Source organism: Pleurodeles waltl, chromosome 1_1, assembly GCF_031143425.1.
Source record: "Pleurodeles waltl isolate 20211129_DDA chromosome 1_1, aPleWal1.hap1.20221129, whole genome shotgun sequence".
NCBI classification, from domain to species: domain Eukaryota; kingdom Metazoa; phylum Chordata; class Amphibia; order Caudata; family Salamandridae; genus Pleurodeles; species Pleurodeles waltl.
The window spans coordinates 761,444,068-761,466,266 of record NC_090436.1 but is presented as its reverse complement, the minus strand read 5'-3'; the positions used below and the strand labels follow the sequence as shown (position 1 = coordinate 761,466,266).

Sequence of the window (22,199 nt, the reverse complement as noted above, 5' to 3'; positions counted from 1 at the left end):
CGGCCGGGGCAGAGGCAAAGGCAGAAGAAGAGGAGGAGGGAGGCACGTTCAATGGTCTAGGGAAGAACCACAAATGGTAACCAGGAGTCAAACAAAGAACCCCACGCCGAGAACTTAGTTGTCAATTTGTCCAAAAGAGAACTCTCAGTGGATGAGTCCAATGGCGTTAATAGAGGCATTGGCTTTGTTCCAACTCCTAACGAGGATTTCTTTTGTTTACATATTGAACTAGCCCAGTGTTTTCGAAAGATCCGTCTCCATTTTTTCTTTAAAGACAAACCAGCTGAACCACAGGCACAAGACTCAGGTTTAAAGAAATCTTCAACCTTTGTGCCCCCGTCAACCACGATGCCTAGTGAAGTGTTAAACTTTGAAAAGGCAGTACTAGCCGACGTGACTCGTTTGTGCCCTAAACACCCTTACATCAATATCCCCGAGAGAGAGAAGTGGGCTTTACAACATTTAGCAACTGATCATAATATTGTTATCAAACAGGCTGACAAAGGTGGTGCAATTGTGATTATGGACACAGCTGATTACAGGCGTGAATGTTTACGTCTTTTGAGTGATACGACCTACAATGTTAAGATTACTAGTGACCCAACTAGGAGACTACAGACTCAGATTAGAAGCCTCTTGGAGGAAGCTTAAAACAATTTATGGATTTCCTTTAAGGAGGCTGATTTTCTTGACACGGTTCATCCTAGAACCCCATATTTTTATTGTTTACCTAAGATCCATAAGGGCGTAAGACCCCCTCCAGGACGACCGATTGTATCAGGTATAGGTTCCGTCCTCGAACCATTGTCAATTTTCTGCGATCATTTTTTGCAGCCCCTAGTGAGAAATTCTTCCACTTACCTACAGGATACTAAGGATGCCCTCAATTTGATCGAATCTATCAGTAAGACCGGGGGGATACAAGGTATTATTACCTTAGATGTAGAAGCACTATATAAGAATATGCCCCAAGAGGCCACTTTGCAGGTTATTGAATCGTCACTTCAGAATGACTCTACTCCCTATTCCACGCCTATAGCCTTCCTTATGCAATATGCCTCTTTGGCCCTGACAGAGAATTATTTTCAATTTGAAGATCAACTTTTCCATCAGATTAGGGGGACATCGATGGGCAGCACGTTTGCACCGAGCTTAGCCTGTTTGTATATGTATGACTTTGAAAAAAAGCATATTTTGTCACAAACTAATCCTTTTCAAAATGACATTAAATTATGGCGGCGCTATATAGACGACATCTTGGTCATATGGCAGGGACCCTTATCAATAGCAGATGAATTCACAACTTGGATCAATACTCTTGATCCTTACCTGAGATTCACTGCTACTGTATCTCCCACTCACCTACCCTTCCTGGATCTGATGATCACCATTGAGAATGGCGAGCTGTCAACTAGTACATATCACAAACCAACAGATCGTAACAGCCTTCTGTTGTATGAGAGTCACCATCCTAAGGCTTTAAGAGACAATCTACCTGTGGGCCAGTTCCTACGGCTCAGAGGGAACTGTAGCTCCCCACGAGAATTCCATCGACAAGCAAGCACTCTCCAAACTAAACTCTATGAACGACACTACCCGACCAAGATTATAAATCTGGCCCGTAAGAGAGCCAAAAATAATCAAAGGGAATGGCTATTGGCAACTAAGGAAAAGGTTCCACAGACATGAATAACTTGTGTCTTTACATTCACTCCATTGTCCAATAACATCAAAAAATTGGTTAATAAACGTTGGTCGATATTGAAGAGTGGGGGTACTGAAATCCCAAAACCACTATTTGCCTTTAAACGCACAGCTAATATTAAGGACATAGTGGTTCACACTCGCCCACTTGTATCCCATGATACCCCAATGCAAAAAACATTGTGGGACCTCCCTCCCGTTGAAGGCCACCATCCCTGTGGTAACTGTAATGTATGTACATTAACTAGACGAACAATGTCACTTGACCTTGACCCTATTGGTAGGTGGCATCTAAAAAAACATACTAATTGTAACTCTAAGAACTGCATCTATATGATAACTTGTCCCTGTGGACTGCGTTATATTGGGATGACCACACGACCAGTTAAGATACGCATTAACCCCTTCGCTGCCAGGCCTTTTCCCCCTCCTGTGCCGGGCCTTTTTTTGCCTATTTGGGGCAGTTCGCGCTTAGGCCCTCATAACTTTTTGTCCACATAAGCTAACCAAGCCAAATTTGCGTCCTTTTTTTCCAACATCCTAGGGATTCTAGAGGTACCCGGACTTTGTGGGTTCCCTTGAAGGAGGCCAAGAAATTGGCCAAAATACAGTGAAAATTTCGTTTTTTTCAAAAAAATTGGAAAAAGTGTCTGCAGAAAAAGGCTTGTGGTTTTTCCCCTGAAAATGGCATCAATAAAGGGTTTGCGGTGCTAAACTCAGCAGCTTCCCAGCTTTCAGGAACAGGCAGACTTGAATCAGAAAACCCAATTTTTCAACACAATTTTGGCATTTTACTGGGACATACCCCATTTTTGCAGTTTTTTGTGCTTTCAGCCTCCTTCCAGTCAGTGACAGAAATGGGCATGAAACCAATGCTGGATCCCAGACACCTAAACATTTCTGAAAAGTAGACAAAATTCTGAATTCAGCAAGGGGTCATTTGTGTAGATCCTACAAGGGTTTCCTACAGAAAATAACAACTGAAAAAGAAAAATATTGAAATTGAGGTGAAAAAAACATAAATGTTTCTCTACGTTTTACTCTGTAACTTTTCCCTGCAATGTCAGATTATCGAAAGCAATATACCGTTACGTCTGCTGGACTCCTCTGGTTGCGGGGATATATAGGGCTTGTAGGTTCATCAAGAACCCAAGGAACCCAGAGCCAATAAATGAGCTGCACCCTGAAGTGCGTTTTCATTCTATACCGGGTATAAAGCAATTCATTTGCTGAAATATAAAGAATAAAAAATTGCTATCAAGAAAACCTTTGTATTTCCAAAAAGGGCACAAGATAAGGTGTTGAGGAGCAGTGGTTATTTGCACATATCTGAATTCCGGGGTGACCAAACTAGCATGTGAATTACAGGGCATTTCTCAAATAGATGTCTTTTTTACACACTCTCCTATATTTGGAAGGAAAAAATGTAGAGAAAGACAAGGGGCAATAACACTTGTTTTGCTAATCTATGTTCCCCCAAGTCTCCCGATAAAAAAGATACCTCACTTGTGTGGGTAGGCCTAGCGCCCACGACAGGAAACACCCCAAAGCGCAACGTGGACACATCCTAAATTTTGGAAAAAAACAGAGGTGTTTTTTGCTAAGTGCCTACCTGTAGATTTTGGCCTCTAGCTCAGCCGGCACCTAGGGAAACCTACCAAACCTGTGCATTTCTGAAAACTAGAGACCTAGGGGAATCCAAGGAGGGGTGACTTGCGGGGCTCGGACCAGGTTCTGTTACCCAGAATCCTTTGCAAACCTCAAAATTTGGCTAAAAAAACACATGTCCCTCACATTTCTGTGGCAGAAAGTTCTGGAATCTGAGAGGAGCTACAAATTTCCTTCCACCCAGCGTTCCCCCAAGTCTCCCGATAAAAATGATACCTCACTTGCGTGGGTAGGCCTAGCGCCGGCGACAGGAAACACCCCAAAGCGCAACGTGGACACATCCTAAATTTTGGAAAAAAACAGAGGTGTTTTTTGCGAAGTGCCTACCTGTAGATTTTGGCCTCTAGCTCAGCCGGCATCTAGGGAAACCTACCAAACCTGTGCATTTCTGAAAACTAGAGACCTAGGGGAATCCAAGGAGGGGTGACTTGCGGGGCTCGGACCAGGTTCTGTTACCCAGAATCCTTTGCAAACCTCAAAATTTGGCTAAAAAAACACATGTCCCTCACATTTCTGTGGCAGAAAGTTCTGGAATCTGAGAGGAGCTACAAATTTCCTTCCACCCAGCGTTCCCCCAAGTCTCCCGATAAAAATGATACCTCACTTGCGTGGGTAGGCCTAGCGCCGGCGACAGGAAACACCCCAAAGCGCAACGTGGACACATCCTAAATTTTTGAAAAAAACAGAGGTGTTTTTTGCGAAGTGCCTACCTGTAGATTTTGGCCTCTAGCTCAGCCGGCACCTAGGGAAACCTACCAAACCTGTGCATTTCTGAAAACTAGAGACCTAGGGGAATCCAAGGAGGGGTGACTTGCGGGGCTCGGACCAGGTTCTGTTACCCAGAATCCTTTGCAAACCTCAAAATTTGGCTAAAAAAACACATGTCCCTCACATTTTTGTGGCAGAAAGTTCTGGAATCTGAAAGGAGCTACAAATTTCCTTCCACCCAGCGTTCCCCCAAGTCTCCCGATAAAAATGATACCTCACTTGCCTGGGTAGGCCTAGCGCCGGCGACAGGAAACACCCCAAAGCGCAACGTGGACACATCCTAAATTTTGGAAAAAAACAGAGGAGTTTTTTGCGAAGTGCCTACCTGTAGATTTTGGCCTCTAGCTCAGCCGGCACCTAGGGAAACCTACCAAACCTGTGCATTTCTGAAAACTAGAGACCTAGGGGAATCTAAGGAAGGGTGACTTGCGGGGCTCGGACCAGGTTCTGTTACCCAGAATCCTTTGCAAACCTCAAAATTTGGCTAAAAAAACACATGTCCCTCACATTTCTGCGGCAGAAAGTTCTGGAATCTGAGAGGAGATACAAATTTCCTTCCACCCAGCGTTCCCCCAAGTCTCCCGATAAAAATGATACCTCACTTGCGTGGGTAGGCCTAGCGCCGGCGACAGGAAACACCCCAAAGCGTAACGTGGACACATCCTAAATTTTGGAAAAAAACAGAGGTGTTTTTTGCGAAGTGCCTACCTGTAGATTTTGGCCTCTAGCTCAGCCGGCACCTAGGGAAACCTACCAAACCTGTGCATTTCTGAAAACTAGAGACCTAGGGGAATCCAAGGAGGGGTGACTTGCGGGGCTCGGACCAGGTTCTGTTACCCAGAATCCTTTGCAAACCTCAAAATTTGGCTAAAAAAACACATGTTCCTCACATTTCTGTGGCAGAAAGTTCTACAATCTGAGAGGAGCCACAAATTTCCTTCCACCCAGCGTTCCCCCATGTCTCCCGATAAAAATGATACCTCACTTGTGTGGGTAGGCCTAGCGCCCGCGACAGGAAACGCCCCATTAGCGCAACGTGGACACATCACAGAAAATAGACCTGTTTTTAGCAAAGTGCCTACCTGTAGATTTTGGCCTCTAGCTCAGCCGGCACCTAGGGAAACCTACCAAACCTGTGCATTTCTGAAAACTAGAGACCTAGGGGAATCCAAGGAGGGTTGACTTGTGTGGCTGGGACCAGGTTCTGTTACCCAGAATCCTTTGCAAACCTAAAAATTTGGCTAAAAAAACACATGTTCCTCACATTTCTGTGGCAGAAAGTTCTGGAATCTGAGAGGAGCCACAAATTTCCTTCCACCCAGCATTCCCCCATGTCTCCCGATAAAAATGATACCTCAATTGTGTGGGTAGGCCTAGCGCTCGCGACAGGAAATGGCCCAAAACACAACGTGGACACATCACATTTTTTCATAGAAAACAGTGCCTACGTGTGGATTTTGGCCTCTAGCTCAGCCGGCACCTGGGGAAACCTAGCAAACCAGCGCATTTTTGAAAACTAGAGACCTAGGGGAATCCAAGATGGGGTGATTTGCGGGGCTCTGACCAGGTTCTGTTACCCAGAATCCTTTGCAAACATCAAAATCTGGCTAAAAAACACTTTTTCCTCTCATTTCGGTGACAGAAAGTTCTGGAATCTGAGAGGAGCCACAAATTTCCTTCCACCCAGTGTTCCCCTAAGTCTCTCCATAAAAATGGTACCTCACTTGTGTGGGTAGGCCTAGCGCCCACAAAAGGAAATGGCCCAAAACACAACGTGGACACAACATATTTTTTCACAGAAAATAGAGGTGTTTTTTGCAAAGTGCCTACCTGTGGATTTTGGCCTCTAGCTCAGCCGGCCCCGGGGGGGGGGGGGGGGGAAATGCCCTAAAATAAATTTGACCCCCCAAACCCCTCCTGCTGAGGTGCGACCCTTGCCTACGGGGTCGCTACCCCTGCGTGACATTGGCGCCAAAAAACAAATTCCCGGTGCCTAGTGGTTTCTGCCCCCTTGGGGGCAGATTGACCTCAAATCGACCAATCTGCCCCCAAGGGGGGCAGAAATGGTCTAAACACAGTTTGCCCCCCAGGGGAGCGACCCTTGCCTGATGGGTCGCTCCCCATCTCTAAAAAAACAAACATACAAAAAAAAAAAACTCACAAAAAAAAATTGCCCTGGCGCCTAGAGGTTTCTGCCACCCCCGGTGGCAGATCGGCCTAATAATAGGCCGATCTGCCCCCAGGGGGGGCAGAAATGGCCTAAAATAAATTTGCCCCCCGAACACCCACCCCCCCCCGGAGCGACCCTTGCCTACGGGGTCGCTCCCCCTGCGTGACATTGGCGCCAAAAAACAAATCCCCGGTGCCTAGTGGTTTCTGCCCCCTTGGGGCAGATTGACCTAAAATCTACCAATCTGCCCCCAAGGGGGGCAGAAATGGTCTAAACACAATTTGCCCCCCAGGGGAGCGACCCTTGCCTGATGGGTCGCTCCCCATCTCTAAAAAAAAAAAAAAACACAAAAAAAAGATTTGCCCGGGCAACAAGAGGTTTCTGCCCCCCCCCTGGGGGCAGATCGGCCTAATAATAGGCCGATCTGCCCCCAGGGGGGGCAGAAATGGCCTAAAATAAATTTGCCCCCCGAACACCCACCCCCCCCCCCCCGGAGCGACCCTTGCCTACGGGGTCGCTCCCCCTGCGTGACATTGGCGCCAAAAAACAAATCCCCGGTGCCTAGTGGTTTCTGCCCCCTTGGGGCAGATTGACCTAAAATCTACCAATCTGCCCCCAAGGGGGGCAGAAATGGTCTAAACACAATTTGCACCCCAGGGGAGCGACCCTTGCCTGATGGGTCGCTCCCCATCTCTAAAAAAAACCAAACAAACAAAAACAAAAACACAAAAAAAAGATTTGCCCGGGCAACAAGAGGTTTCTGCCCCCCCCTGGGGGCAGATCGGCCTAATAATAGGCCGATCTGCCCCCAGGGGGGGCAGAAATGGCCTAAAATAAATTTGCCCCCGAACACCCACCCCCCCCCCCCCGGAGCGACCCTTGCCTACGGGGTCGCTCCCCCTGCGTGACATTGGCGCCAAAAAACAAATCCCCGGTGCCTAGTGGTTTCTGCCCCCTTGGGGCAGATTGACCTAAAATCGACCAATCTGCCCCCAAGGGGGGCAGAAATGGGCCAAACACAATTTGCCCCACAGGGGAGCGACCCTTGCCTGATGGGTCGCTCCCCATCTCTAAAACAAACCAAACAAACAAAAACAAAAACACAAAAAAATTTTGCCCGGGCAACAAGAGGTTTCTGCCCCCCCCTGGGGGCAGATCGGCCTAATAATAGGCCGATCTGCCCCCAGGGGGGGCAGAAATTGCCTAAAATAAATTTGCTCCCCGAACACCCATCCCACCCCACCCCCACCACGGAGCGACCCTTGCCTACGGGGTCGCTCCCCCTGCGTGACATTGGCGCCAAAAAACAAATCCCCGGTGCCTAGTGGTTTCTGCCCCCTTGGGGCAGATTGACCTAAAATCGACCAATCTGCCCCCAAGGGGGGCAGAAATGGTCTAAACACAGTTTGCCCCCCAGGGGAGCGACCCTTGTCTGATGGGTCGCTCCCCATCTCTAAAAAAACAAACAAACAAACAAAAAAAAAATTGCCCTGGCGCCTGCAGGTTTCAGCCCCCTCTGGGGGCAGATCGGCCTAATAATAGGCCGATCTGCCCCCAGGGGGGGCAGAAATGGCCTAAAATAAATTTGCCCCCGAACACCCCCCCCCCTCACCCCCCGGAGCGACCCTTGCCTACGGGGTCGCTCCCCCTGCGTGACATTGGCGCCAAAAAACAAATCCCCTGTGCCTACTGGTTTCTGCCCCCTTGGGGCAGATTGACCTAAAATCGACCAATCTGCCCCCAAGGGGGGCAGAAATGGTCTAAATACAATTTGCCCCCCAGGGGAGCGACCCTTGCCTGATGGGTCGCTCCCCATCTCTAAAAAAAAAACCAAACCAAGAAAAAAAACACAAAAAATTTTTTTGCCCTGGCGCCTAGAGGTTTCTGCCCCCCCTGGGGGTAGATCGGCCTAATACCAATAGGCCGATCTGCCCCCAGGGGGGGCAGAGATGGCCTAAAATAATTTTGCCCCCCCACCCCTACACACCCCGGGGAGCGAGCCTTGACTACAAGGTCGCTCCCCTTGTGTGACGGCCCAAAAAAAATATCCCTGGTGCCTAGTGGTTTCTAAAATCGGCCGATCTGCCCCCAAAGCGGGCAGAAATGGCCTAAATACATTTTGCCCCTCCAGGGGAGCGACCCTTGTCCAAGGGGGTCGCTCCCCATCTGTAAAACAGAAAAACAAAAAAATCCCTAGTGCCTAGTGGTTTCTGCCCCTCTTGGGGGCAGATCAGCCGAATCAAAATAGGCTGATCTACCCCCCCAGGGGGGCAGAAATGGCCTAAAATAATCCCCCCCCCCAGGGAGCGACCCTTGCCTAAGGGGTCGCTCCCCTTGCGTGAAATTCACGCAAGAAAAAAAATTCCCTGGTGTCTAATGGTTTCTGCCCCCCTTGGGGGCAGATTGGCCTCATCAAAATAGGCCAATCTGCCCCCCTTGGGGGCAGAAATGGCCTAAATATAATTTGCCCCCTAGGGGAGCGACCCTTGCCTAAGGGGTCTCTCCCCACCTAAAAAAAAAAGAAAACATAACAAAAAGAAAAAAAAAAAAAAAAAGATCCCTGGTGCCTAGAGGTTTCTGCCCCCCCTGGGGGCAGATCGGCCTAATAATAGGCCGATCTGTCCCCAGGGGTGGCAGAAAAGGCCTTCCCAAAAAAATGCCCCCCCTGGGAGCGACCCTTGCCAAAGGGGTTGCTTCGTTGCGTGACATTCGCGCGCAAAAACAAACTCCCTGGTGTCTAATGGTTTCTGCCCCCCTTGGGGGCAGATTGGCCTTATCAAAATAGGCCAATCTGCCCCCAAGGGGGGCAGAAATGGCCTAAATATATATTGCCTCGTAGGGGAGCGACCCTTGCCTAAGGGATCGCTCCCCACCTAAAAAAAAAGAAATCATCACAAAAAAAAAAAAAAAAAAAAAAGGTCCCTGGTGCCTAGAGGTTTCTGCCCCCCCTGGGGGCAGATCGGCCTAATAATAGGCCAATCTGCCCCCAGGGGGGGCAGAAAAGGCCTTCCTAAAAAAATGCCCCCCTGGGAGCGACCCTTGCCCAAGGGGTCGCTCCCTTTTGCCAATGTCAAGGAAAAAAAAAAAAATCCCTGGTGTCTAGTGGGGTTTCAAAAGCCGGATTGCAAGCAATCCGGCTTTTGAAACCTGTGAGAGACTTCAAAGGGAAGGAAATACATTTCCTTCCCTTTGAAGCCTCTCGGGGCCTCCCCCATGGGATTGAAAACGCGATGGGGGAGACCCTGTGACTAATCAGCGCGCGCTCGCGCGCTGACGTCACATGGGGGGTTTGGGGGGTCGGGGGTGGGAGGGGAAGGGCTTCCCCTTCCATCCCTGACTTGGGGGGGGTGGGTGGGAACCCCACAGAGGGAGCGCTAGCGCTCCCTCTGGGCTGTGTGCCGAGGACGTAGTGGTTACGTCCTCGGCACAGCAGCACTGTGCCGCAGGACGTAACCACTACGTCTGCGGCACAGAAGGGGTTAATGAACACAGGAGTAATATCAGATGTCGCCGGGTGACCACTAAACTGTGAGCGCACTTTATAGACACCTCTCATACCCCAGATGACCTTTGGTGGGTGATCTCGGAAGCCCCTAGAGTGAATGACCCAGACTTTCTTTTTAGAACTGAACAGCGGTGGGTCTTCAAACTAGGGACCTCTATACGGGGGCTTAATGATGGAATACCATGGACCTTGCTTTCATCTTAGCTGACTCTCTCTAGGGCCCTTCCAGTTAAAGAATGTTTCTTTAAGTGTCTAATCACTGTTAATCTGGAAAGAGCCTCTGTAAGTAAATGTCTTCGCTTTAAACGTGATTAAGTCAGAGAGCTCAACATCCCCTCTATTGTTCATATATTTTTTTTTAATGTTTATCCCAGCTGACAAGAGTTTTTTTTAATAATCAAACCTTTTTGATTACACGTTTGCTTGATACACTACACCTTTACCGCAACAATGGCAGTGCAGGCATAATAGGTGACACCGGCCCTTTAATTAAGACTGAGTCCGTTTTTTATTGCTATGACCGCCGAGATGCGTGTGAGCCGGTATTCTCTTCCGGGTTCTCGCTGCGCTTATCTACCACTCCGTCGAGCGCCCAGCCACTTTTGTTCAGGAACGCTGTTAGGAGGGTAGGTTAATTGACCTACGAACGTGGCACAACTGTAAGTGCTTTTTTCATACTATTGGGTTTAGTGGGTCTATTTTACTTCCCACCATGGGTCCTCCTCCTAATACAAATCCATGCTAGTTTGTCTGTTCGCAACTGATCCGTTGACGAACTTTATGTACCCCCAATATTGACCTATCCGAGACTCGTTTTTGATAACAGCCCCATACCAACACCCTTGATAAGTTCAATTTAGGGCATCTATCTCCACCGCATAATCGAGTAATAGATGTCGACATTACAACGGGGTTTCTCAGTTCTTTAACTGGACAATACTGAATTTTCTCGAATGTTTGACGTACATTATTTAAGTATTTTTACATTTTACGCATTATGCAATGATAGAACTGACATTGTTTTGGGTAATTCATCCCTTATAAACGTATGTACTGGTTGTATGTGACATTATAATATTTGTTGGCGTTTTACACAACTACTGAGAGATATTGTTGATAACATTATTCTTCTCATGACTACCTCTTATAAAGAATGTCAGTTCCAGTTCCTGACATGTGATTCCTAGGAGCTCTAACCTGAGACTGGGGATGGTAAGCCCTATTTATACTGTTATGCGAATTATGCACCAAATCACTTTATTCACAAGTGCACTTTATTTTGGGCATTAATTCTATTTGTGTTTTCTTTATTTTTTACGGCGACCTTTTTTTGACCTAACAAGTAAATTATAATTAAGTGACTGTTTTTTGTTTTTTTGTTTTTTGAATCCCCCTCCCTATTTGGGTTTGCACTAATTTATAGTTTGGAGAAGTTGTTTATTTTTCTTGGTCCTGATGAAGCGTCAATGGATCCGGGTGGACCACTAGACGTGAAACATGTAGACCTCACGACTAGAGGCACCAAAACAGGTCTAGTCCTCTCGCATTTTTGTTGAGAGTATGTGAGCATTATTACTCACCCATTTACTCCCACCTTGTTTTTAATCTTGGTCTCCATCCTATCAACACTTATTAAACTTATGATGAATGTTCTCGATGGATAACCAATTTTACTCTTCCTCTCTCCATTTTGCTCAGGTACTTGAATCTAGGCACCTTACCTATATGATCTGATTCCATCTGCTACTTTCAGAGCAACACGGTTAAGAGCCCCCTTCGGGGAGCCCGTTAGGCATTGCAGCACCGGCCTAACGAGGAGCTTTCCCAATGATGAAGCCAGTCATCCAGTGTGATGCATGAGAGTTCTCGCTCCTGTAGAATTAGGTCCTCTTTCTTCTTCCTCATTCATTGGAACAGTGTACCCTTTCTATTTCTTATGAACAAAAAACACTCCAGGCTATTTACTATCAGGGCTTCTGGTGGAGGAGGAGATAAGCCAGGGACGTCACTGCGTTCTAAGAAAATGTAAGGGCTTTGCGTGGGCAAGCCCTGTCAGCCCTACTGTGCAGCTTTCAGCCACATACTCACGCAGGCACAGTGGGGCTTTTGAAAGTGCACAACTTTCACTCGAAAATGTTGTGCAGAAAATGTTTTACTTTCATCATGTAATTAAATATATGCTTCGCTAGAGAGGCCAGAAAAGGCTAGGGACACAGCCCTTTAGCCCTTGAACACCAGCCGCCCCTGTCAGGTGCACTGATGTTTAATTGCACCGGTTGCGAGTTTTCTGTGCAGAACTCTGGCACTCTATTTTTTATAGATTAAGCACTGGAGAAAGGTCAAACAGATACTTCCCCCTCCCCAGCCCCACCCTGAAGAGAGGTGGATCGTGGCATGCCCGATAAAGGGGCACCTGCAGGTTTTTCTAGGACAAGGCTTTGCATTCCTGAACTGTGTGCCTAGATTCAAATTATGGAAAACATCCAAAGGGTGCAATTGATTGACCATTGAGCAGAGTCAGATACTATGAGTAGCAGGGAAGTAGCGAGCCAGTCTCCCCTTGTGCCATTGTGAATATTGTTGCTAACCCTTTAGGTTGTGCTGTAACCAGAGTTTTCTCACAAACTGTGCTTAATAGTGATATGGCCACAATCAATACCTATAGAGCTATCCATTATTATAAACATTGCATAGGACTCGCTTGCCAACACTAATATCTACAGTACCATGCATAAGGCACTGCTAAAACCGCCAACTATGACGATAGTATTGCAGCAAGGGCACAAGAACGTATACATTGTACCACTGATAATCCTTGAGTGCCACGGTATTTATATTATTTTTTATAACTCCATCAGTGAGCGGTAATCGCTTAGGCACAAAAGGAAGTACATACTGTATATGCAAGAAAATGCATTTGGCAAAAATATGTGGTAGTTTCACTTTTTTACATAATCTGTGGAGCTCAATCTCTGCGCCATAGGAGAAGCATGCAAAGTATATATTTAAAAAAATGTCAGGGGCTCCTTGAAACACACAACGCAGAAAAATATTTCCGATATTTTAATCCTGAAGCCATTTTGAAAAAAGTTGCAGGCATATACATAAAAGTGGAAAACCATAAAACAAAATACCTGACTGTAGTGTGCTTTATTTATACCACAGTGGATTAGTTCGAACTCAGCGATCTTGCATTCAACACTACATAAGAGTGAGGTATAGCTTTTCGCTCCTGCTATTCAGATAAGGGACCTTGTTGCCCGTACTGCCTCCAATCGTCAGGCACCAATAAGGTGAAAAAAATAGAGATCCTCTGCATCTCTATCCTTAGTACAAACTTACAAATAACCCCCTTTCTAATTATTAATTGGGGTACCTGAACCACGTATTCATTTTAGATAAAAACAACACTCACGTGCCCTTTCTGACCGTGATCGACAGTTTATGTACAGTAACACGTGGCATAATGAGGATTCAATTTAATAACATTTAATAAGCATTCACAAAAGCCTGCAGTGTGTTTTTTTTGTATGGCATAATTAGATGTATGTACTGTATTGACACTCAGATGATAACTGCAGTGAGAATAGGGTGTATTTAAGATTACCATTCAGACTATTATGTTCTGTTTGATGGTTTACATCTATACCTTAATGGTGGGAGGCTGTAGGCACAGTCCATCAAGATATCATCACTGTTTACCCAGCCGTCAATTATTAAGTGTCTGTAGATACATCAGTGAGATTGTGGTATCCCTCATTCACCCCTGTCACTCAACTGCCAATCCCTGTGAGAAATGGATGTTAGTAAATTGCTGTCTGATTTTTACTGGCAGGGGAAAGATTGTCGGTGGTCTGGGTGCACAGGTTAACAGCTCAGAGCTTCTGGCAGAGAGCTCTCTCACCTTCCCTGGTGTTCAGAAAATCTTCAGTGAATTCCACAGTGCAGCCAACTGCTAATGCATGGGAGGACACTGGGTAAACTGCAGAGGTTTCATAGCACGAGGAAGTGGGAGACAGTTCTAACACTTCCAAAATCCAGAGCATGACAGTCTCTAGATTGTTTTCCCATAAATGTACACCCTCCCTCCTTGACAAAAGGGTAATCCCAACAAGGAATACAGGCAAGGAAATGTGGCATGACAGGATGCAAACATGTAGGTCCTCGCCTTAAATCAAATGAATAATGTATTTCATACTTTTGGGCTGTTTACTTGGATTAGTCTGTCCAAAATATATGTCAAAGTATAGTTGTGTATGCACCTATTTAACAGGCAGATGCATAGGAAATGAATTTCAGTGTAAGCTGGGACCCAATTTAAGTTTCCTCCGGGCTCTTGAAAATGACATGTAACATGAGCTTGTCTTTTAGTCCATTAAAAGAACCGACTCCAGAATTGAGTGCTTCCTGCAAAGGGGAACTTTGAGTAGATTTGGATAAAGCTCATGACATATGTCAATCCTTATATTTACCATTGGTCATGTTTCAAGAAATCAAGGCTGAGGAGCAATCGGCTCATGGTTTTTTCTAGACTTTGTTGGTAAAGCATGACATTTTTAAAGGCATAAGCAACTTGGACACTCGTGGATCAAGTGGTAATCTCACTGCCTTATGGATAGAATAAAAGGCTACCTGTTTGTTACATAGAAATGGTATACTGTATGTTAGTGTTGTGACGTATTCAACAACAGTTTATACAGTAACATAATGATTTGAGTAACCCACACACTGGGGCTTTTTAGTAATTGGAAACCGATAGCTCTTGGTCACATTTTGGACATCTAGACCATTGTGTAGGTGCCTAATTCATGCTAGGGAAGAGATGCAAAGATTGTATTGCTCTAATGCAAAGTAGTTACACCCCTTCAAGGCTTCATGAACCCGTAAATGCTCAGGAAAAAGAGCAGACCTTGATAAATGCTAGATCCAAAGTATATGGTGTAGGAAAATGTTTCCAATGTCTTCATAGTCAATGTAAAAAATTCCAATTAAATTTGTCTTGCAATTTATTAAAACTCGAGCAAGGAACTTGGAGAATAGGTGTGGTATGGTCATGGATGCATTCATGGATGCTGAGGTGTAGAAACTCTCTGGCACCAGCATTCTGGACATTCTCTAGACTGTTGTGTATTTAGATGTTTGCCCCTTGGAAAAATCTAATGGTGTAAATGTAATGGGAGGATACAAAGGCAGTGGTGGTGTGTCTTATTTTGTGGGGTAAAAAGATTGTGGGGTGGTGAAGGAACCAAATTCTACAAGTAAGGATTCCAATCTTGGAGGATTTGAGCTTAATGAGGTTCAGAATGCCCCGGTAGTCCACCACGAGAGGGCACGGACCTGGGGCACAAGGCATGAGTCACTTTTCATAGTCAGGATGGTCTGAGTGTCATTAATGTAGTTGTATTAAGTGAGGTTAAAATGCAGTGATTCCCATGTGGGCTTCCAGATGTCCTATGCAGAAATAAGGGAGGATTCTGTGCTTCATCCAAGTTATAAACCTGTGTGACAGTAAGAAATCATGTTGGTGTTTTTTCCGAGGAAGGCTGATACCTTAGTGAGCAATGGCCTTTCAATGGGTGTGCCAGTGAATGGCTGGGATTTTGTTTCTAAAGAATGGGTTTGATATTTCATATCTTCAGTTAACTATGAAAGTTGCCAGACAAAAAGGAGGAGTTGACAATGGTTTTGGCTGTATATTCTGTTACCATAGTGAGTAGAATGTCATTGATGCCCTGTTTAGTGCAGGAGAGCGAGTTGTGCCAGATTGCTTCATAAACAATTGAAGGTTATTCTTCTTGAGTAAACTGATTCTGTGGAATATAACTTTGAGACTAGGGAATTGAGGCCCATATTTATACTTTTTGACGCAAATCAGCGCAAGTGGAGATTTGCATCAAAACGTTTACCGACGGCCAACACCATTACAACACGCCAGACGGGTGCCTTATTTATGGAATGACGTTAGCCGGCAACGCGGCCTGGTTAGCGTTAAAATAAATGACTCTAACCGGGCAGAGGAGGCGTAGGGAAGAATGGGGGTTGTGCGTCAAAAAATGGTGCAAGTCAGGTTAGAGTCAAAAATATTGGCTCAAACCTGACTAGCGTCATTTTTCGACTCACAGCCCCCATGGAAATGACTCCTGTCTTAGCAAAGACAGGAGTCATGCCCCCCTGCCCATCTCCATGCCCAGGGGTCTTCTGTCCCCTGGGAATGGTAATTAGGCACAATGGCATGTAGGAGTGGCACCTGTGAACTGCTTCCATGGTCAGAGACCATGGAAATGAGCCCACAGGTCCCTTAACGCCTGCCCTGACCCAGGCGTTAAAAAATGACTCTAAACTGGTTTAGAGTCATTTTTTAAGGCACACCCCTCCCGTGCATCATTTTTGCACAGCAGTATAAATAAGGCGCAAAGGTATAGAGTAATTTTTTGCCCTAGAACGCCTACCTTGCATCTCATTAAGATGAGAAAAAATGACTCAAACTCCATAAATTTGGCGCTAGACATGTCTAGCTCCAAAGTATAAATATGGAGTTAAGTTTGCGCCAGATTTGCGTAAAAACAAATGACGCAAATCTGGCACAAACAGAGTATAAATATGCCCCTGAGTCTTGAGTGGTGTATGATGTGAGAGTGTTTACATTATTGTGCTCAATGTGCAGATGGTTTGGTGATCAAATAGTTTGCAAGACTATCAGATAGGATTTGTGAGTGGAAGATGACAGAGTTGATGCATTCTAGTTCAAGGAATACAGCACTGCTGTTTTTTAGTTCTCTGGAAGAGGATATTTCTTTGTGATTGTTTGTACTCTAAAGAACCCATTTGAGTTTTTGATGATGGCTTCAGAGAAGCTGCAGTGGTGTTGATAGAGATGCTTGTTGTTCACGTTTTATGTCTTCCCCCAACTTATTTCAAATGTATTATTTTCAGAATTTACTGCTAAGACAGCCCTAAAGAACCAGAATGTCTTTCTGGTTATTCTCATATATCCCTCCTCTAGCCATAAAACATTTAACACTAAATTAATACAATATAAATTGTGAAATTCATTACATGCAAACTAGATGATTCTTTAAGGTGATTTTAGTTTATGGCAGGATGACAACATCCATAGGATTCCCTCTAAGTTAGAAAACATCTACATAGTAATGCAGTTGATAATCTGTATATTAAGAGCAACCCTCTAAATTAAGTTCTTTGGAACAATGTTGATGAATTTAACTTTACTGTTATTCCTCTGAATTGGAGTTATCACTTTGATATGTTTTTTCCATTTCAATGTCCATGACGGGCGTGAGGACAAAAACACTGCTATGAACAACAGCAGCTGAAATTCTGATGAATCACATTGTTCCCATGCTCCTGTGATAGGATTTTTACCTGAATAGTTCTTATTTATGTGACCAGGAAAAATGACACAATTATGGGAATTTCGCATAAGGAGCGTAATGTGAAATAAAAGAAATTATGCCGGCATCACAAACGTTTCCCACAGGCCATGTTGGGCTCTTGCAAAGGATAGTATAAGGGAAATTAATTAAGTTTACTATTTTTTTTTAACTGTTAGAAATATTTATTGTAAAACATAATTTTTAAATATACAATTATATTTATTCCTTACCTAGAAGTAACAAATGTAAATATTACAGCCAAGCAACTCATCAAAATCAATGTTAATAAATATTTTAATATTTTAAATATATTAATTCAGTGTATAAATATTTATTTTAAACATAAGATGTTTTAATCTTCCTTCATGTTTATTTCTGACTAAAATGTGACACATTTGTTTAATTAATAGTTATATGTCTCATTAATGTAAATTATATTTTATTTGTTAATTAAAGTTTAGAAAAGTGTGATTATTTTTTAAAATATTAGCACATGTAATTATTAATTTTGTATATTTTAACTCTCACGTACATATTGAAGTTGAAATATTGCAATATGTCCACATTATTTTCTATGGGATGTTACTTTAAGTCCCAGTCTCCGTTATTTCCTATTGAAGTGTGCGGCTGTGTATGGTGCTAGACGTACTCCAGGGGTGGGCACAAGCACATTTATACCTGTTTAATGACCTTTATTAGAAGTATAGTTTTGTGAATAGCAAAGATTTTACTCTTTTTTTCGGCATGTGTTTATATTAGCATGCCTCTCCCTGAAAGCCTTCTGTTTTTTAATAATTGTTCCCATTTTCCTACCTCTACCACTGGTACCACCCACATTTACACCTAAATTGTATTCTTACCTGTGGGGACATCACTATCATGTTGGTGGAGATCTCCACATAAAAAATATAGGAGGCACGGAGGTGTCCTTAATTAGGTTTGTGAATCCTATATTTTAGTACATGAATAGTAGCACTTACCTTTTCTGGTACTACAGAAGGCTGTTTGTGACTAGGTCCTAGTAAATGCAATTTATGATCACAACATTCCTTAAATAATGGTTCTGCGAATCATTATGAGGAATTTTCTATCGTAATCACATTTTTGTACACTTGAGGATTTTGAAATATCCCCCACTGCGAGACGCTTTCAGTTTATTAGTAAGCCATTCATTCTATAAAACAATTCAGCATGACAACAGGCTGAAAGTTCTACTGCCATAGTTACCTATGTTGATTAGTAAAGAAAGCGAGCCCTGCATAAGCAGCAGTGTAATGTGGTCTCCATTCTGCTCTCCTCCGTGAAGTAAAATCCCATCACGTTGCGTTGTTTTAAACTTCAACGATATCACATCTTTCGTAGTACTCGTTGATTTCTGATTAAATCGATAGAGGAGGCAGCTTTGTCCATCAAAATATACAACGTCAGAACCTAGAAATGGAAGAATAAAAATATGATTACTTGAAAATAAAAATGTCTCACACTCTTTCCGGCCATTTAAGAGAAGCTATTAAAAAACACATTTCGATATTATACAGTGCCTTGTTATCAGCGGGTACAAACTCAGAGGTAGTTTATTCTCCAGCAGACTTTTCTGCAACACATTAAATGTATTGCTGGAAAGACATCTTGGTAAAATCAGAGGTCAATGGAATAGCCTGTTTCAGAGTGAGGAAGAAATCAAACTCTTTCTGCGCCTGATAGATAACGTAAATAGTGCCAAAGAAGGGCAAATAGGTTTGTGTAATTTCTCAATTTTGAACTCTATATACATCGATATCAGGTTGACTTCTGCTTTAATAAAGTGCACCTTCCTTCACGTGACGAGAAAAGCTAGTCATTTTCAAGGTCAACCCCATCCATTTTTCTTGCAAAAATACAATTGCGATTCAGCCCAAATAATCTCAAATCATGCCAGTCCAAATCAATTTTATATTGAAGCCAAGATTGATAACACAAAGCCGTACTAAAAAAATCACTTCACGAAGACAAACACGAGTTAATAATAGTCACTGAAAGAAGCAGTTATAAATAGAATGAAGATGTGGGGATAACTTGCTAAAATTGGGACTAAGCTCATTTTTTAGTTCACTCAATATTCTTGAACGAAGCAATGTAAATACACTGTGAAATTATTACCACAGCTACATTTCAAGCTAAACGAGTTGCCAGGGGCCTTGCTACCAGAAACATAAGTCCACTTCATGTTCTATTCTAATGGAGTAAATCTCCCGTTGTGGTTTTAACTGGTGTGCGTATTTTGTAAGAGCACCTTCTGTCACCTATGTGTTTTAATAAATATATTGCACTGCTAAAAAAAAGTGAAACAATGAATAAACATTACGCACAAATCATAAAAACAACATGCTCTCATGAGGAGAATAGAAATGGCGGAGATGTCCTATACTAGGTAATAGCAGAACATGGTGTCAACGAAAATGATGAATTGCGTGTTTATATTGCAATAAACCTCCACCGGCTCTGGAGAGTCACAGACAGTATTTTGCACAGTCACGTGTGTGACAATCCTATTACCTCAGACATTTCTCGTTCCTCCAAAATGCGGCGTTAGTACCTATTTTATTAGTGGCAATAACATGGTTGTATTTTAGCCATAAGTGGTGAAAAATGTTCTGGCCTTGGGAACGCTAATGTGCAGAAGCTACGAGTTATTTGCAACCGTAAATGTAACGTGTAGCCTGCGTGATTGTGATGGCTGTGGTAATTTATGGATCGATTTTTGACTTCTGCATATCTGGTTTCACCAAGCATTGTTTAATGTTAGCTAAACCAACTTATCTCCTTCCTCTTCCTCTAGGTACAGCCATTCGACTCTATATAATTAGAGACTGTTTATTATTTCATTAGCTTACTTTTAATTTGTTTAAATGACTTAAAACATGGGCAAGGCCTGCGAACGGCTTTTAAAAACACCATGGGCTCAATTCGGGCTCAAAAGTGTAAAAGCTAGGATAACTAGATTTTGAAAACCAAAACCTGAGATATTCCACAAACATAGAGATAGTACTACAATTTTGCATCTACCGGGGTGCACAGATTTTCCTTGACAGCACTCACCAACATATAATACGCAAGGGCATTTACGGACAACTTTCAAACGCAATATCATGTGTTTATTAAATTAGCGTGGACAACGAATCCTGTAGCGATACACAAGAAAATTTGCCTTTCCCTGTGTTCTCTCCTACCCCTCTAAATTGCGATACCTGCCATGTTTAGTGGGATCTGCCTGGGGCAGTTCAATTCAGTTCATCAATCTTTATTCAGTTAAAAAAAAAAACATAAAATATCATAAACATTAATTCAACGCTAAAATTATCTCACAGCAAAACATTTTAGATTAAAATCACAAATCAATACAGTATTTCAATCTTAGAAAATAATAGTAACCTCTAAAAATGCGTACTGCATAGGTAAATATGGGGCCCTTACATAGGCCCATATTTATACTTTTTTAGCGCCGCATTAGCGTTTTTTTTTACGCAAAGCGGCACAAACGTACAAAATACAGTTGTGGCCCATATTTATACTTTTGACACAAACATGTGCTAGCGCAGGTTTGCTTCAAAAAGTGTAACGCCGGCTACCGCCATTCCAACGCACCAGCCGGGCGTCATATTTAAGGAATGACGTTAGCCGGCGCTGCGGCCTGGTTAGCGTCAAAATAAATTACGCTATCCGGGCAGCGGAGGCATAGGGAAGACTGGGGGTTGTGCGTCAAAGAATTGTGCAAGTCAGGTTAGAGTAAAAAAAAATTACTCTAACCTGACTAGCGTCATTTTTTGATGCACAATCCCCATGGAAATGGCTCCTGTGTTAGCAAAGACAGGATTCATGCCCCCTTGCCCAATGGCCATGCCCAGGGGACTTCTGTCCCCTGGGCATGGCCATTGGGCACAGTGGCATATAGGGGGGGGGGCAAGTTAGGCCCCCCTATGCCACTTAAAAAAAAATATATATATATATATACTTACCTGCACTCACCATGGATGGGTCCCCCCATCCATGGGTGTCCTCCAGGAGTGGGCTAGGGTGGCAGGGGGTGTCCCTAGGGTCAGGGAAGCGCACCCGTGGACTGCTTCCATGATCGGAGACCATGGAGATGAGCCCACAGGTCCCTTAACGCCTGCCCTGACCCAGGCCTTAAAAAACGGCGCACATCCGGCTGGTTGCCATTTTTAAAGGCCCACCTCCTCCTGTGTGTCAAAATGAGGCGGAAGGATAAATAAGGCGCACATGCCTCAGTCTAATTTTTTTCAGGGGAACGCCTACTTTGCATGTCATTAGCGCAAGGTAGGTTTTCACGTCCAAAAAATGTCTCAATCTCCATAACTTTGGCGCTGGGCGGGTCTAGCGCCAAAGTATAAATATGGAGTTGAGATTGCACCGGATTTGCGTAAAAGAAAATGACGCAAATCCAGCGCAAACAGAGTATAAATATGCCCCTGTATTTTGTAATTTTGCGCCGCTTATGCATCAAAAGATGAAGCAAATGCGGTGCTACAAAAGTATGAATATGGGCCATAGTTTAGCATTTCCCTCTCCTCAACCAGTCCATCTTAATATTTAAGAACACAAAGTGTTGTGTACAAATGTAAACAAAAACATGAACAAACTGCTCCTAATTACCCTAAACTCAATCTGATCAGCCGTCCCTCCAGTGGAAATAAAAATACCCTTATACACAGAAAAATAACTGATATATTCAGAATAATCATGATAATCAAAACTCGCTCGAATGATCAATTTCTTAGTTAAAAATCATAACTACAAATTTTGCGTTTTGGGTGTAACAGATGCGATCAGACTTCATTACCGCGGGAGCACTTATTTCTACACTAGGTTCTTCACTTTCATGATTGCTGCAATAAATGTATAAATCATTATGCAAATACATTCCATCTGTAAAAGCTGCAAATAAAACAGTGTTAGCCTACAGCTTAAAATGTCCTCAATAACAGAATCAAAA

The 22,199-nt window shown here is 43.7% G+C and overlaps 1 protein-coding gene across 3 annotated transcripts in view; it reads right to left on the bottom strand.

The window, feature by feature from the left end:
- Window positions 1-22,199, bottom strand: part of CNTNAP4 (contactin associated protein family member 4) — a 2,124,586-nt gene that overhangs the window by 1,076,577 nt on the left and 1,025,810 nt on the right. For all 3 annotated transcript variants that reach the window (XM_069227637.1, XM_069227632.1, XM_069227640.1), the window contains exon 5: window positions 18,437-18,640. In XM_069227637.1, the coding sequence (XP_069083738.1) occupies window positions 18,437-18,640 (204 nt within the window). The remainder of the gene's footprint in view (window positions 1-18,436; window positions 18,641-22,199) is intronic.